The sequence below is a fragment of the Carcharodon carcharias genome, chromosome 11 (genome assembly GCF_017639515.1).
Source record: "Carcharodon carcharias isolate sCarCar2 chromosome 11, sCarCar2.pri, whole genome shotgun sequence".
Classification (NCBI taxonomy): domain Eukaryota; kingdom Metazoa; phylum Chordata; class Chondrichthyes; order Lamniformes; family Lamnidae; genus Carcharodon; species Carcharodon carcharias.
This window is the reverse complement of record NC_054477.1, coordinates 111,646,783-111,659,995: the sequence shown is the minus strand read 5'-3', so window position 1 is coordinate 111,659,995 and position 13,213 is coordinate 111,646,783. Positions and strand designations below refer to the sequence as shown.

General features: G+C 38.6%; 1 protein-coding gene across 1 annotated transcript in view; it reads right to left on the bottom strand.

Annotated features, from left to right (window-relative positions):
• LOC121283970 (ephrin-B2-like) overlaps positions 1-13,213 on the bottom strand; it is a 59,624-nt gene that overhangs the window by 23,879 nt on the left and 22,532 nt on the right. Inside the window, exon 2 of the mRNA XM_041198819.1 lies at positions 7,570-7,853. Within this exon, the coding sequence (XP_041054753.1) occupies positions 7,570-7,853 (284 nt within the window). The remainder of the gene's footprint in view (positions 1-7,569; positions 7,854-13,213) is intronic.

Below are 13,213 nucleotides of genomic sequence, written 5' to 3'. Positions count from 1 at the left end.
TAACAGCCGTGTAAACTGCGTTTGCACAAACCAATAGTCAAATTCAGTTTGATTCCAAGCTACCAGGGAATATTTTTCTAATCAGCAGGAGCCCTGCTAAGCTTAGGTGCACCACAGCCTAACTGTTTCTGAAGGGGTCACATAGACTCTGTGTGCATTGTAAGGGGATTTGTAGGGATAGAAACCAGTTCTGTCTATTTCAATGCAAAATTCTGAATGTTCAATTTGTAACTGTTAATGGACTAGAGTGCACAATCTCAAACTGCACCTAGATGATTCATCAGAACTGGGATGCAGATATTACAGGGAAAAAAATCAAAGAGTTAAAATCCAAAAAATTTATTCAGCCCACCCACTTCCTCTCATCGCCCAAGTCATCTATAATCCACCATTTCACATAGAGTTATGGATTGACCCAGTTCCCTATTGAATGATTCACCTGATTAAATACATACTGGTGGCTGATATAAAGTTGAGCAGTGTTTTACAGGATAACTACTGAAATCATCTCTTTCTAAAACAAAGACCCTGAAATTACACTGTGGGATACTAATAGATAAATGCTTACCCTCTCTCTGTTTAAGGTGAAGGCATTAATATGTTTAAAAGAATGAATTAATACATAAATAACAGACAAGTTTATTTTGATGAGAATGTTTAACGTCTGCGTGTTCATGCCACGTGGTGCAAAATCAGTACCCAAATATTTAGCTTCTGAATATTTTTGCTGCTTTGGAAACAAATGCAAACAAAAGATTATCATGTACAAAAAACACAGATACCCAAATTAATTACATAAAGCAAATCAGGAATTCAGGCTCTCCTTCTCCACAATCTCCCAATCATCAAATTAATGGTTGGAAAACTATGGATAGCAAATCCTTGAATTCTATCAGAACTAATGGGTATTTCTGAAAACTTGTACATTCAATGCTCTAGGTATCATCCAGATAAGAAATTTTGTAATCTGATCATCACTTTAGGATTCTAGTATAGAAATGAAAGACCAGCTCTCAAAGGGTTAATCAAAAAATAATTCTGAAGCATTAAAATCAGCCAGTTTCAATCCAGTGATTTTCACTTTTGAAAACCATCCAATCACAAACACAAGCAATGATATTAATGACCTAATGATTACCCTAAGGCTCCAGTCAGGCAGAATGTACCGTTTTAAGCGGGAGGTCATCCCTTGATTAGTCAATGTCTACATTCACTGAGTTAATGCCAACTGACAGTTTGGAATACAACATAACTAATGAGAAAACACATCGCTCTCCTGCACAATAGCTGGTTTTAAAACCATGATGTACATGAAGCTATTTGCTTTGACTACAAACAGTCCTCCAGTAAAGTTAATAAAGTGCCACAGTCAGGTTGTGCCCCACTGATGAACCTTACTGCTTTACAAGGAGAATCTTTTCTCGGTAGGAATCTAGAGTAATTTTCCACTTGTCTGCTTCAATAAAACATGTGTTTGTCGTGCATTTTTAGATCAAAAACAACAATATAATGTTTGTACAACACAAACTGCCATTGATATTATGTAGCTGTCTTTACATTGAATGTAGCGGGATTATGTTTGCATATATCAGAATTTTGTATTGTCATCTCCAGTGGAAGACTGAATCAACTCCCACCACATCTCTCGAATTTTACTTCAATTACAGATTTTTTTTTTTTAAATGTCACCTCTAAAGGCCTTGTCATCCTGACCATTACAACATTGAGGAAAACGGTTCTGATCAAGGTGCATGGCTAGCAAATAAGTTTGTGGGATTCAACTAATTAAACTTGAGGCAAAAATTTACATCCTGCAAGCGGGCACGCGCCCGACCCGATCAGGTGTAAAATTACGCAAGATATTTCGCTCGGCAGGCACGCGCAGCAGTCAGAAACGCGTCCGCCGACAATTGAGAGGGCAATTAAGCCCATTAACGGCACAATTGACTGCGATTTTTCATGGCCCGTCCAACCTTACAGTTGGCGGTTGGGTCGAACTGGCCAGTTGGCCTCTACTTTTTTCATCAAACCTCATCCCAGGTCGGGATGAAATTTCCATTAGGAGATTTAAAAAAATAAAGATCGGGGGACAGTGGGCTGAAATTTGTGCTGAGTAGGCAAACGTGCACCTAACCCACTCGATCAGAACATGATGCACGATATTTCATTCAGTGGGCGCGTGCGGAGTCGGCAGTGCACCCGCTGACAATTAACAGGCCATTAAAGTAAAAATTAAATGAAATGTTTTGCTGCCCATCCAACCTTACGTTAATTAGCTAGCCAGCGTGAAATCGCGGTTGGGGGCCGATCACGGTCGGGGGTCCGTTTCCTGGCCGCTCCTGGGCTCGCTAATCGCAAGCGCCCAACGGCCAAAAAATTCAGGCCATGGAGTATTTCCATACATAATGTGACACTAGGGATGGCTGAGTTTGACATCTCTTTCAATATCCAAAGCTCTGAACTCCACATTGTTCCACTAAATATATCGCCTATGCTTCAGAACCAACAAATCTACATATTTTCTACAGCAGTATTTGTGAATACAGTAGTCTAAGACAAAGTGGGGCTTGATTTTAACTCCCATGCAGGTACATGGAAAAGCGAGCAGCAAGGATCAGAAGCAGGAAGGTTTAGTCAATTTTAGCTGCAGGACCTGATTAAGGTGTCACTTACTGTTTTGCTGACCAGAAAGACCAGGGAGTTATCAGAAATCAGCTACCAGCCTGTTAAAGTCAAACATCAGGATGCTGCCACCAAGGTCAGGGGGGAATGGTCACTGGCACAAGGTAAGTTCTTAGAGAGGGGATTCCCAGTTGAGAGGGAGTGGGAAGCCCAAAATATGGGAGTCAGAAAATTTCCTTGTGGTCCCAGAGGAATACAGCTACCTCAAGGAAAATGATAAAAAACAGTAAGAAAACTCACTTTGCTGTGCCTCTTCCGGCCCTGGCTGCCTGCATATGTATTTAAGGCAGTGCCAGGCAACATGGGCTGCATGTCCTTGCCGGTTACAATATAAAATTGTCAGCCTGATCCTGGAGCAAAAGAGATCCTCTCCACCCCTTGCTTCATTTTAGCTCCCTGATTTCTGCCATTTGGGAGCAAAGTGAGTTAAAATCAACCACCAATTAACATGATTCAGGACAAAAACGGACCACCATCTTCCAAATTCCAAATGATCATTTTACTACACAATAACTCCAATAACTTTTGCAGATCTCCAAGAGGGTCAGACATGAGGATCTGCAGGTTTTTATTTGTTTTATTTATTTTTGTTTGTCACTTAGTAATAGCTGTACTGCCTCTGAGTCAGAGGCTGTGGTTTAAGTTCCATTCCAGAGACCTGGGCACATAATCCAGGCTGGCACTCCAGTGCAATATTGAGAAAATGCTGCAATGTCAGAGGTGCCATCGTTTGAATAATTCATTGAACTAACACTCTGCTCTGTCTAGTGGGAGTAAAATGTTCCATATGCTATCCGACAAAGAGCAGGGAGTTCTTCCCTGACCAATATCTATTCCTCAACAAACATCACTAAAAACAGGTTATTTGATTATTACTGTGTACAAATTGTCTACATTTCACTGGCTATAAAGCACTTTAGGATGCCCTGAGGTTGTGAAAGGCATAAAAGTAAGTCTTACTTTCAATATTATTACTTTCTATATTTTTATGCATTTGCTTTTCATGTATGCTCACTGTCCTTAGCTTAACTGATGTCACTGAATTTAAAGTGTAGCCAGTTACATGAAAATATACTTAGAAAAACAATTTTACGCTCCAAATAATACCCACATTATTTTCGTTATCAGTTTTTCAGGAACTTTAATACTGCAGTTTCTACTTAAAGCTTTCTATCCATGCCTAATAACATTCCCTGTCGTTGGTTCCCATATAAGAAATAGCTATGATTCCACACATAATGTAAGCACCATTCCTTATCACTGTGTTGCTCATAACTATAGCACTTAAATGTCTTGTGTAAGGTGAAAGCTTAAAGTCATATCATAAGCTATAAGTTAAGTGCCTCTTGCTTTAAGCCAAAGCCAGGATTCGGTTAAAATAATTATTAGAATTGTTCTAGATGGCCTACTTCTGCCAGGATCTATCACCAAATGAAAGGTCTTCACCAGTCTCCCAACTTTAGAATTGGGTTTAGCTCTAGGGTTTGGTTTTGTGCAGCCATTGGGTTCCATTAATTAAGTCAGACACCATCAGACAACACTTTACAGACAACATTTCAAAATGTTACATGTTCTGAACACTGTTATAGCAAGTAATCATCATCCAACTGTAAGTTGAACTAATGAGATCTACTTGCTGACCCAAAGCATTTGCATGCTCTCTCATTTTTAGTCCCAGAGTCAGAAATGTGTCCTACTAGAGCAATGAAAGGATTGTAAATTAATGAAGGTGCTGTAACTGGAGACTGAGCAAGGCTGGGAGAAACTCTAAAGGCCAATTTCACAGCCTTGGTAATTTGTGAACCAAGGACAAGCCAGGTCTCAGCTTGTTAAATCCAGATTGTTATAAGGTTGTTTCATATATAAATTTAGGACTGATTAGAAAAACAGACAGCTCACCAGCATGGGAATTTATACAATGCATGACATACAGCTACAGTAGCAGTATGAGAAGCATTGCTTATAGACTATTAATAGACATGCAGCATAAGCAAAATGCTGTGAAGTATACTCATATCCAACTCTTCATTGCTCTATTCTAATTAAAGCTGTATAGTCACACACTTCATGTTCTATCATGAATGTAGCTGCTCATTAAAAGTGTAAGAGAATTTGAACTTTATACCTTGAAATAAAGAAATTTTGATAAGTGCCTTTTAAAGATTATGGTACCAATATTTTTCTTCAGCTTGTCTGAAATTTCAAAAGCAAACATGTCCTATATCCTCGAACGAACATCTAACATTTTGATTGCATTCTCACATGCTTATTTTTTTTCAAATAGCTAAATGGAACTGTTATATAACAGCTGAAAATACATTGTTCAGATTAAGGCTTACAGGAATAAGAATAGTTTAAGGTCATATATTACTCCATGGGACAAATAGTGCTAGGATCAAAGAAAAGAAGGACTTGCATTTATATAACACCTTTCATGTTATGAAGACATCCCAAAGTGCTTTACCTACCAGATAAATAATTTGAACTATACTCACTTTTGCAGCATACCGAAAGACAGCAGCAAATTTGCACAAAGCAAGGTCCCACAAATAGCAATCAGGTAAATGACCAGATCATCTATTTTAGTTTGATGAAGGATAAATGTTGGCCAGGACAATGGGGAGAACTCTCCTGCTCTTTTCTGAGTAGTGCCATGTGATCTTATGCCTAAGAAGGCAGATAGGGCTTGGTTTAATGACTTATTCAAAAGTTGCACCTCCAATAATACAGCACTCCCTCATTAATGCACTGTAGTGCCAGCCCATATTATGTGCTCAAATTCCTGGCGTGGGGCATGAATCCATGACTTCTGAGTCCAAGGTGAGAATGCTGTCACAAGTCATGGGGAGGGTATGTTGGTTGGGGATTGGCAGTCTGCGATTGAAGGAAGGTAGTGACCATGGTTGACCAATGAAGATATGCAAAGAACAGATATTCTGGAGAATTGCACCTCACCTTTGAATGCACCTCCATCTCTTAACAGTGCCTGCCAAAACTTTCCATTCCTCTGACTCTTGCACTTCTCTCCGCTTTTCATCCCACCATGGGTGATCACACTTTCAGACATCTGGACCCCGTATTCTAGAATTCCTACTCAAAACCCTTGTCTCTTCCATTCAGACTCTCCTAAAATTCTACCCCTTTGACCAAGCTTTTGCTCACCCCTCCTAATATCTTTCTTTGACCCATTGTCCATTTTTATCTCATTACAGTTATGTAAAGTACCTTGGGGTGTTTTTCAGTGTTAGAGGTGCTATTCAAATGCAGGCCATTGTTGCTGTATTATTTAATAAATAAGCATCATAGAGTTTCTAGGTAGTGTCCTTCAGGGAGATAAAACAGGTCAGTCAATGGTAAGGCAGATAATGCATGGTTAATGCAAGGAAGTGCTTAAATTGGATTATTTTGTTCTCTACTTTCTAATATTCTTAGCATTTGCAATTCAAATGTCATCCCCAAGTTGATATTCAGGCAGGACCTCGCTAAAGATTTGAAGAACACTTCTTTGAGGTGTTATCACTTACTTGCCAAAGTAAGAACTGTGTTGCTTTTGCTTTGCTTTACAAATTGCAGCATTCTTTTAGCTAATGGTTAAACTTACTTATCATCCAATTCTATCTTGAAATTGTTCACCTTAGTGATTTCAAATCTTAAAGCATGAGAATAGAATATTTTTTTAAAACTGAAGGAGAAGTTAATACAAAAAAATTGACATTAGGACTTATTTCATTCATGTATTGCTGTACATATTCCATGTTTAATTACAGTCAGTTGTTTTTGTTTAAAGATTTCTCATGTTAAAATGTTACTTCTCTTTGCACTCAGTTCCTGTTCACATTTTTAAAATAGCCAAGACTTAAGGCAATAATTAGACTTCTGCTTTAGAATTAGTGACCGAATTGTAAACAGAAGAAAATTGTGTTCACATTTTAACGAGGATTGAAATTCAGCATGCGGCATTTTCCAGGCGAGACTTCCGTTTACACCCTAAGTGATTAACGTGTGGAATAAGCTGCCATCCATCTTGGCTCTCTGTGCCTGTTTTATTCCCTGCGCACATTTGGGTACAAGGAAGTGACCTTTTTTATTTTCCAAGTTTATATAAACGAGGCAAGCTGTTAACTCAATGTGGATTGCAAAAGGAAAATAACAGCTTATTTGCAGAATCAGCTGCATGTACACAATGATTTACAGCAATACTTCAAGGCAGGGAACTGACAGAGGCAGAAGAGTTCAAATAAATGGGATTGGAAACAAAACAGAAAACCACTATAATCACAAACCTCAAAGACTCCTTACTTAGTTGAAACACTCTGAAGAAAAGCAGGTGTGCTTTTCTTAGTGTTCTGGTCAATATTTATCTTTTAACCAACACCAATAAAAATCAGAATTACCTGGAAAAACTCAGCAGGTCTGGCAGCATCGGCGGAGAAGAAAAGAGTTGACGTTTCGAGTCCTCATGACCCTTCAACAGAACTGAATGAATATGTTCACTGTGACCCTGTGGAAGGGTCATGAGGACTCGAAACGTCAACTTTTTTCTTCACCGCCGATGCTGCTAGACCTGCTGAGTTTTTCCAGGTATTTCTGTTTTTGTTTTGGATTTCCAGCATCCGCAGCTTTTTGTTTTTATCCAATAAAGATCAGATTTGCTGGTCATTTTCTTCAATAGCACTTCTCCATGCTGTATTATTGGCTACCACATTTGCTACATTACAACAATGATTGTAGTTCAAATAAACTTCACTAAAGTGTTCTGGGATGTCCTAAGATGGCGAAAGATGTTTTATGGATGCAAGTTCTTTCAGGTCTTTCTTTTTGACTTTTTAAAGAGCTTGTAATTAATTCAAAGCTGGCAAGATAAGATAAAAAATTGTTAATACTTACAAATAATATAATAGTCCTCATATTTTTTGAATTCCAATCCCCAAAGGTTAGGGCTAAATTCCTGAAACTTGATGGTAAACTTGACATCTTGATCTGGCTTGTTGCAATTGAGTAATGGTGTGGGGCTGGGCACAGCATTGCAGCTGTCAGCTTGGTCTTTCGACACCAGGTACAATTTAAAGTATTCATATTGTCCAGTAATCCTGGAGTCCACCTTGGGACAGATAATGTCCAGTTTGTCTCCTATCTGTGGATACATCACCAGGCCTTTACTCGGTAGAAACCTACAAATAAAAACACAAGAGAAGAACATGTAAATAAATGTGCATTTGCCAAAGAACATTGACAAATATTCTGTTTTGTAAGGCTTTTTTTCCCCCAAGTTTTTGCAGGAAGCTGGAACTTGATAAGTAACTGGCTGCAATAACAAAGTACATGGAGATGGGATATTAAATGAAAGCAGAGAAAAATATTTTCCATTGATATCTTTTTGTTGGATAGTGTCCCTTTTAAACCAACTAACCCTCTCCACCCCAAATTCCCCAATCCAAATAGTTAACTATCAAAAGATTTCTATTTATATATTTTAAGCTCATTTGTCACATTAATAATTGCATTATAAACAAGAATATTGCTGTTTGTTGAGCGATTCAAAAAATAAAATTTGAGAAATCGTTTTTACTTTTTTTCTGCTGTTCAACATTATAACTTTACAGACTCCCATTGCGCTAAAATATGGAGATGTGCAGATCTTTGAACCACACAACACAAGAGATAAGCTACATTTTGGCTAAATCTCATAGGTTAAAATAGAACTTGGGAACACCTTTCACAACAGATCCATTCCATAAAAAGGTTGCACCCAAAGGAATTTTATAAATTGGAATAAAGGACCTGTTGTTGCACAATTTATTTTATTCATGAAAGTACATCCTGGTGTACAGACTGGACTTGTTTTGGGAGTATATACACAAATTGCACTCGCAACACCATATCTGTACACCGTCACTAGTCCTTACTTTTAGTTATGTTTGCTCAAGTTAAAACTTGGAAGCAGCTCCTTAAACTTGCTACTGATACAATATCCCTAAGGTCCAGAGCAAAAAGTGCCTTTGCCACATGAAGCTGATACAATTTTATAAAGAACTTAGCCACAGTTGCACACAGGAAAAACTACCGAGCTTGTCACAAAGCAACATTTCAACCATGATTCAGCACAGTTAGTCATTTCTTAATCTAACCTGCAAATTTAATTGCATATTAAGGATTTTGAATGACACCCAAAGCGATTCATCTCCTCCAGTTTAATTGTATTCTGTTTTACAGAATGGAAACCAGCAGGAGTGAACAGCATTGAGATTCATCTCACATGCAAGATGGGTTAAGTGCTTGTTGTTTTCCATATCATTTACCTTACACAGTGCGGTTAATCATTGTGCAAGAACTTAAAGTTCTCAGACAACCCAATTACATCAACCTTCTGCACATGCGCCAGGATGCCAGATGATGTTACAGCACTGTCCATTATCTGAACTCAGGATTGTCCCTATCTCCATAACTTCATCCAGGCCTGCAACCCCCAGAGATTTCTGCACTCCTCCATGCCTCCTGAGGATCTCCAGTTTTCACTGGCCCAACATTGTTATATCTTCAGCTATCTAGGCCACAAGTCCTGGAATTTTCTCAGTAAATCTTTCTGTATTTCTACATTTCTCTCATTTTCTAAGGTTCTCCTTAAAGCCTACCTTTATGACCAAATTAATACCTCTTTTGTGGTTCAGTGTCAAATTTTGTCTGATGACATTCTTGTAAAGCACCTTGAGGCATTTTGCTACATTAAGGATGCTAAATAAATGCATCTCATTGTTGGAATCTGTGTAGATTGATTGTATGAAGTCACAGTTGGAATGCTGCACTGTCTGACTACTACTCAAATTACATTTTAGGCAGAACGCTGGATCAGTATTGCCCAATTATGCATCTTACTACCCTATGTTTTCTGCATAGGTGTATACGAGTCAAAACATCATTGGCAACAAATGCAGCCACCTTAATGGTGGATACTTTGAGAAAGCAGAATCCTTTCTATCCATGTAAAACCTATCTTTTCATCATTGACATATTGGGTCCAATTTTAACTCTGGGTTTTGAATGGGTTCAACAGTTTCTGGATTTAACTATTTTAAATCCTGAAAATATGTGTTCCATACTTGCCTGCATTAGTTGTGAAAAACATGCAATGAAGTTTACTTCATTGATATACTTCAGTTTAAGCTGTCCTGTTCTATTTTTGTCTTAGACTGCTGGTTAAGGCTGCAATAACCACGCACAGCATTAGAATCTCACAAATCGCAATGATGCAGCTTATTTTAAGGATTATCTTTCACTTTGGAACTAAAATTGCAATCAAGTTAAAGATATTCTGATTAGACACATGACCAAAATCGTTACCTTAACTGCAACGTGAGAAGTCAAAGTTAGTTCTGTAGGGTAAAATCCTGCTTAGAATCAACATATTTAAGACTAATCTGTTTTAAGCAAGAAAGGGGAATCTATGAATTGATAAAGGCTTAAATTATCCCAGTGTACTGAGAACTGTGCTGAGTCTCAGTAATTTCATATCACATGGGAAACACAATGCCAAGTAATGGGAGGATTCCTTATATCATTCCTGTTATGCTCTACAATTTTTAATTAGTATTATAGCCTGATACAATCTTACACTTTTTTCAAATGGAGGATCTCATCTCCCCTGCTCCCAGACAGCTTCAGAAATTATATCAAGTAGTCAGGGACTGATCAATATATGAGATATCAAAATCTAAATGTTGAGTGCGTAGTCTATATTAAATTCTCCACTGCACCTTGTGCAGAAGTATGGAAATGGGGGGAAAAGCAGTGTCATATTCATCCACACAAAAATGTTAGCTCATGGAAAAATGTATATTAGTGGCCTAATAGATTATATCACTGTTATCCATTGTTATAATTAGTTTACAGTTGCATCATTTTGTATAATTAAATCAAACTGCTAGCTCACCTTCTCAATGCACAATTATGTGTTGATTAACTCTAACAATTCAATTATTTCAATAATGTTTACTGAAGATTGTTCATTCTAACAATCACATAGAAAATAAAAATCGTTACTGATATCATCATGAAAGATTAGCAACCACTTGTAAACATCATTGTGCTATAGAAGATCGAACCCCCATTACCAAATCAACATTTTAAAGTCAGAACTAAGCCATTAAATGGATTACTGCTGGTAGCAAAATAATGATGAACAAAAAACCTGCTTTGCATTCCTTATTCACCATCACTGCCATAAAATACTCAAAGAAACTCAAGCAAAAAGGACTCTGGAAAGTGGCATTTTAAGAAGGCAGAACAAGAAAGTAGAAATCAAGGGGCAGGTTTTTCTGGTCGGCGAGCAAGGGCGAGGCCCGCTCATCGATGCGCCAAATGACCTGGAGATACGTTGGGCATGCGTCCCGACATCACCCCGCGTCATTTAAACTTTCAGTTTGGCGGCGCAAAGCCGAATCGGCTGCACACGCGAACTGTCACCAGCCTATTAAGACCATTAAAAAACTAATTAACTTGATTGATGGACCTGCCCGTCCAACCTTAAGGTGTGATGAGTTTTCATAAGGGCTTTTAAATGTTTGTCACATGTTTAAATAAAAGTTAAGGACATGTCCCAACTCATATGACAGTGTCCCATGAGGGGATATGTCAGGGAAATTTTTTTATTACCTTTCTGTCAACTTTTGAATCAGAGCTGATTTCCAAGGCAGCACTTTGCCTCAGGGAGATCTGTGTGTTCTTTTGCACGCATGCACGAAAGAGCGCACTCCCAGCTGAAGGAATCCCCCCGCCCTGGCTGCACAAGGAGTGCATAGCGCTTCCTGGTGGACATCATGCTGGGTGGGCCTTAATTGGCCCGCCCATGTAAAATGGCGGTGCACGACCCCACCCCCACTTGACCATGGGCGCCGATCAGAAGGCCGGCCAGCGGTGTCTGCTCCCACATTTCCCCCTTAACCGGGGGTGGGAGGGGGAATGTCCCCCAAGCTGTCTAATTCATAATTATCTAATCTCCCATTGGACGCAGTAATCTAATCAGGGTGAGGGTGTTGGTGTCTAGACAACATTTACAAATTACTTTCAGTTTAATAGGTTACCTCATTTTGTTGATTAGATCACAGGTAATAAGACATTCCTTGATAGTCACCATTCTCTTAATCTCATTATTTTGCTTTGACTCCTGATTGTTTTTTAAAATTTTGTTTAGAACAAGAGTTCCAGGGAGTCAGTGAGTCAGTCGATTAGCTCAGATCGTCATTTCATCTCTGAAATCTGGAATTCAAATCCAGCCTGGATTGGTTGGGGTGGCAGTCTCCTCCTACTTCTAATGAGAATGGCCTCGTGGTGTGGAGCTTGGAGAAAATCATTCCATGATGCAAAAACTCCATTTTGGAAGCAGTTGAGAGAAGGTTTATTAGAGTAATAGCTAGAATGGGAGGGTTCTTTAATGAGGAAAGGTTGGACAGGCTAGGCTTGTATCCATTGGAGTTTAGAAGAATAAAAGGGGTCTTGACAGGCTGGATGTGGAAAGGTTTTTCCTCTTGTGGGAGAATCTAGAACTAGGAGTCACTGTTTAAAAATAAGGGGTCGCCCATTTGAGACAGAGATGAGAGGATTTTTTTTCTCTCAGAGGGTTGAGAGTCTATGGAACTCTCTTCCTCAAAAGGCAGTGGAAGTAGAGTCTTTGAATATTTTTAAGGCAGAGCTAGATAGATGCTTGATAAGGAAGGGAATGAAAGGTTATTGGGGGTAGGTGGGAATGCAGAGTTGAGGTTATAATCAGATCTGCCATGGTCTTATTGAATGGCGAAGCAGGCTCAAGGGGCCAAGCGGCCTACTCCTGCTCCTAATTCATATGTTCATATGGCACACATTGGCATTAAGCTGGCAAACTCAGAGATAAAAAGGACTTCTGGCTGTAGAAAGTATAAAATATCAGCTAGTGAAAGTATAAAATAACAGCTAGTGAAGTGCTCTTTGAAGGTTGCAATTAAAGATCTTTACTGAAGAACAGTGCAGGGAAATATACTTAGTTACACTAATGTTGAGAATACTTGAAACTAATACTGGATGACAGAAACAGGTGAAATGTTTCATTACCTGACACTGACATCTTGAGCAATATAAGAAAATTGCCAAAATATAAATGCTGACTACAGTAAAGATTAATGAAGGGTTAAAAATCTTATACTTATATTAGTAACACTGGCACAATGGGCATTGACACCAGTTGAACAATGTCACTCAATTTGTGCCAAAATGGCTGCCTATGCCAAAGGGAACTGGAATGTCCAGTTCCTGTAGCAAACCTCACCTGATAGCAGATCCTAGGGTCAGATTCCACTGGTTGGCAAGAGAACAACAAAAGGGCATAGGATAACAGCAATAAGAATTAAGGAAAGATTAGATCAAAAAATCTTTTAAATGGAAGGTGGTAAGAATGCAACCGATTTATTGTTGAAACAGAATCCATGGGGTATGTTTTTACTTTGCACAATAATGACATCAATGAAAATAAAAATCAGGAGGGATGTAAATCCACCTATTAATT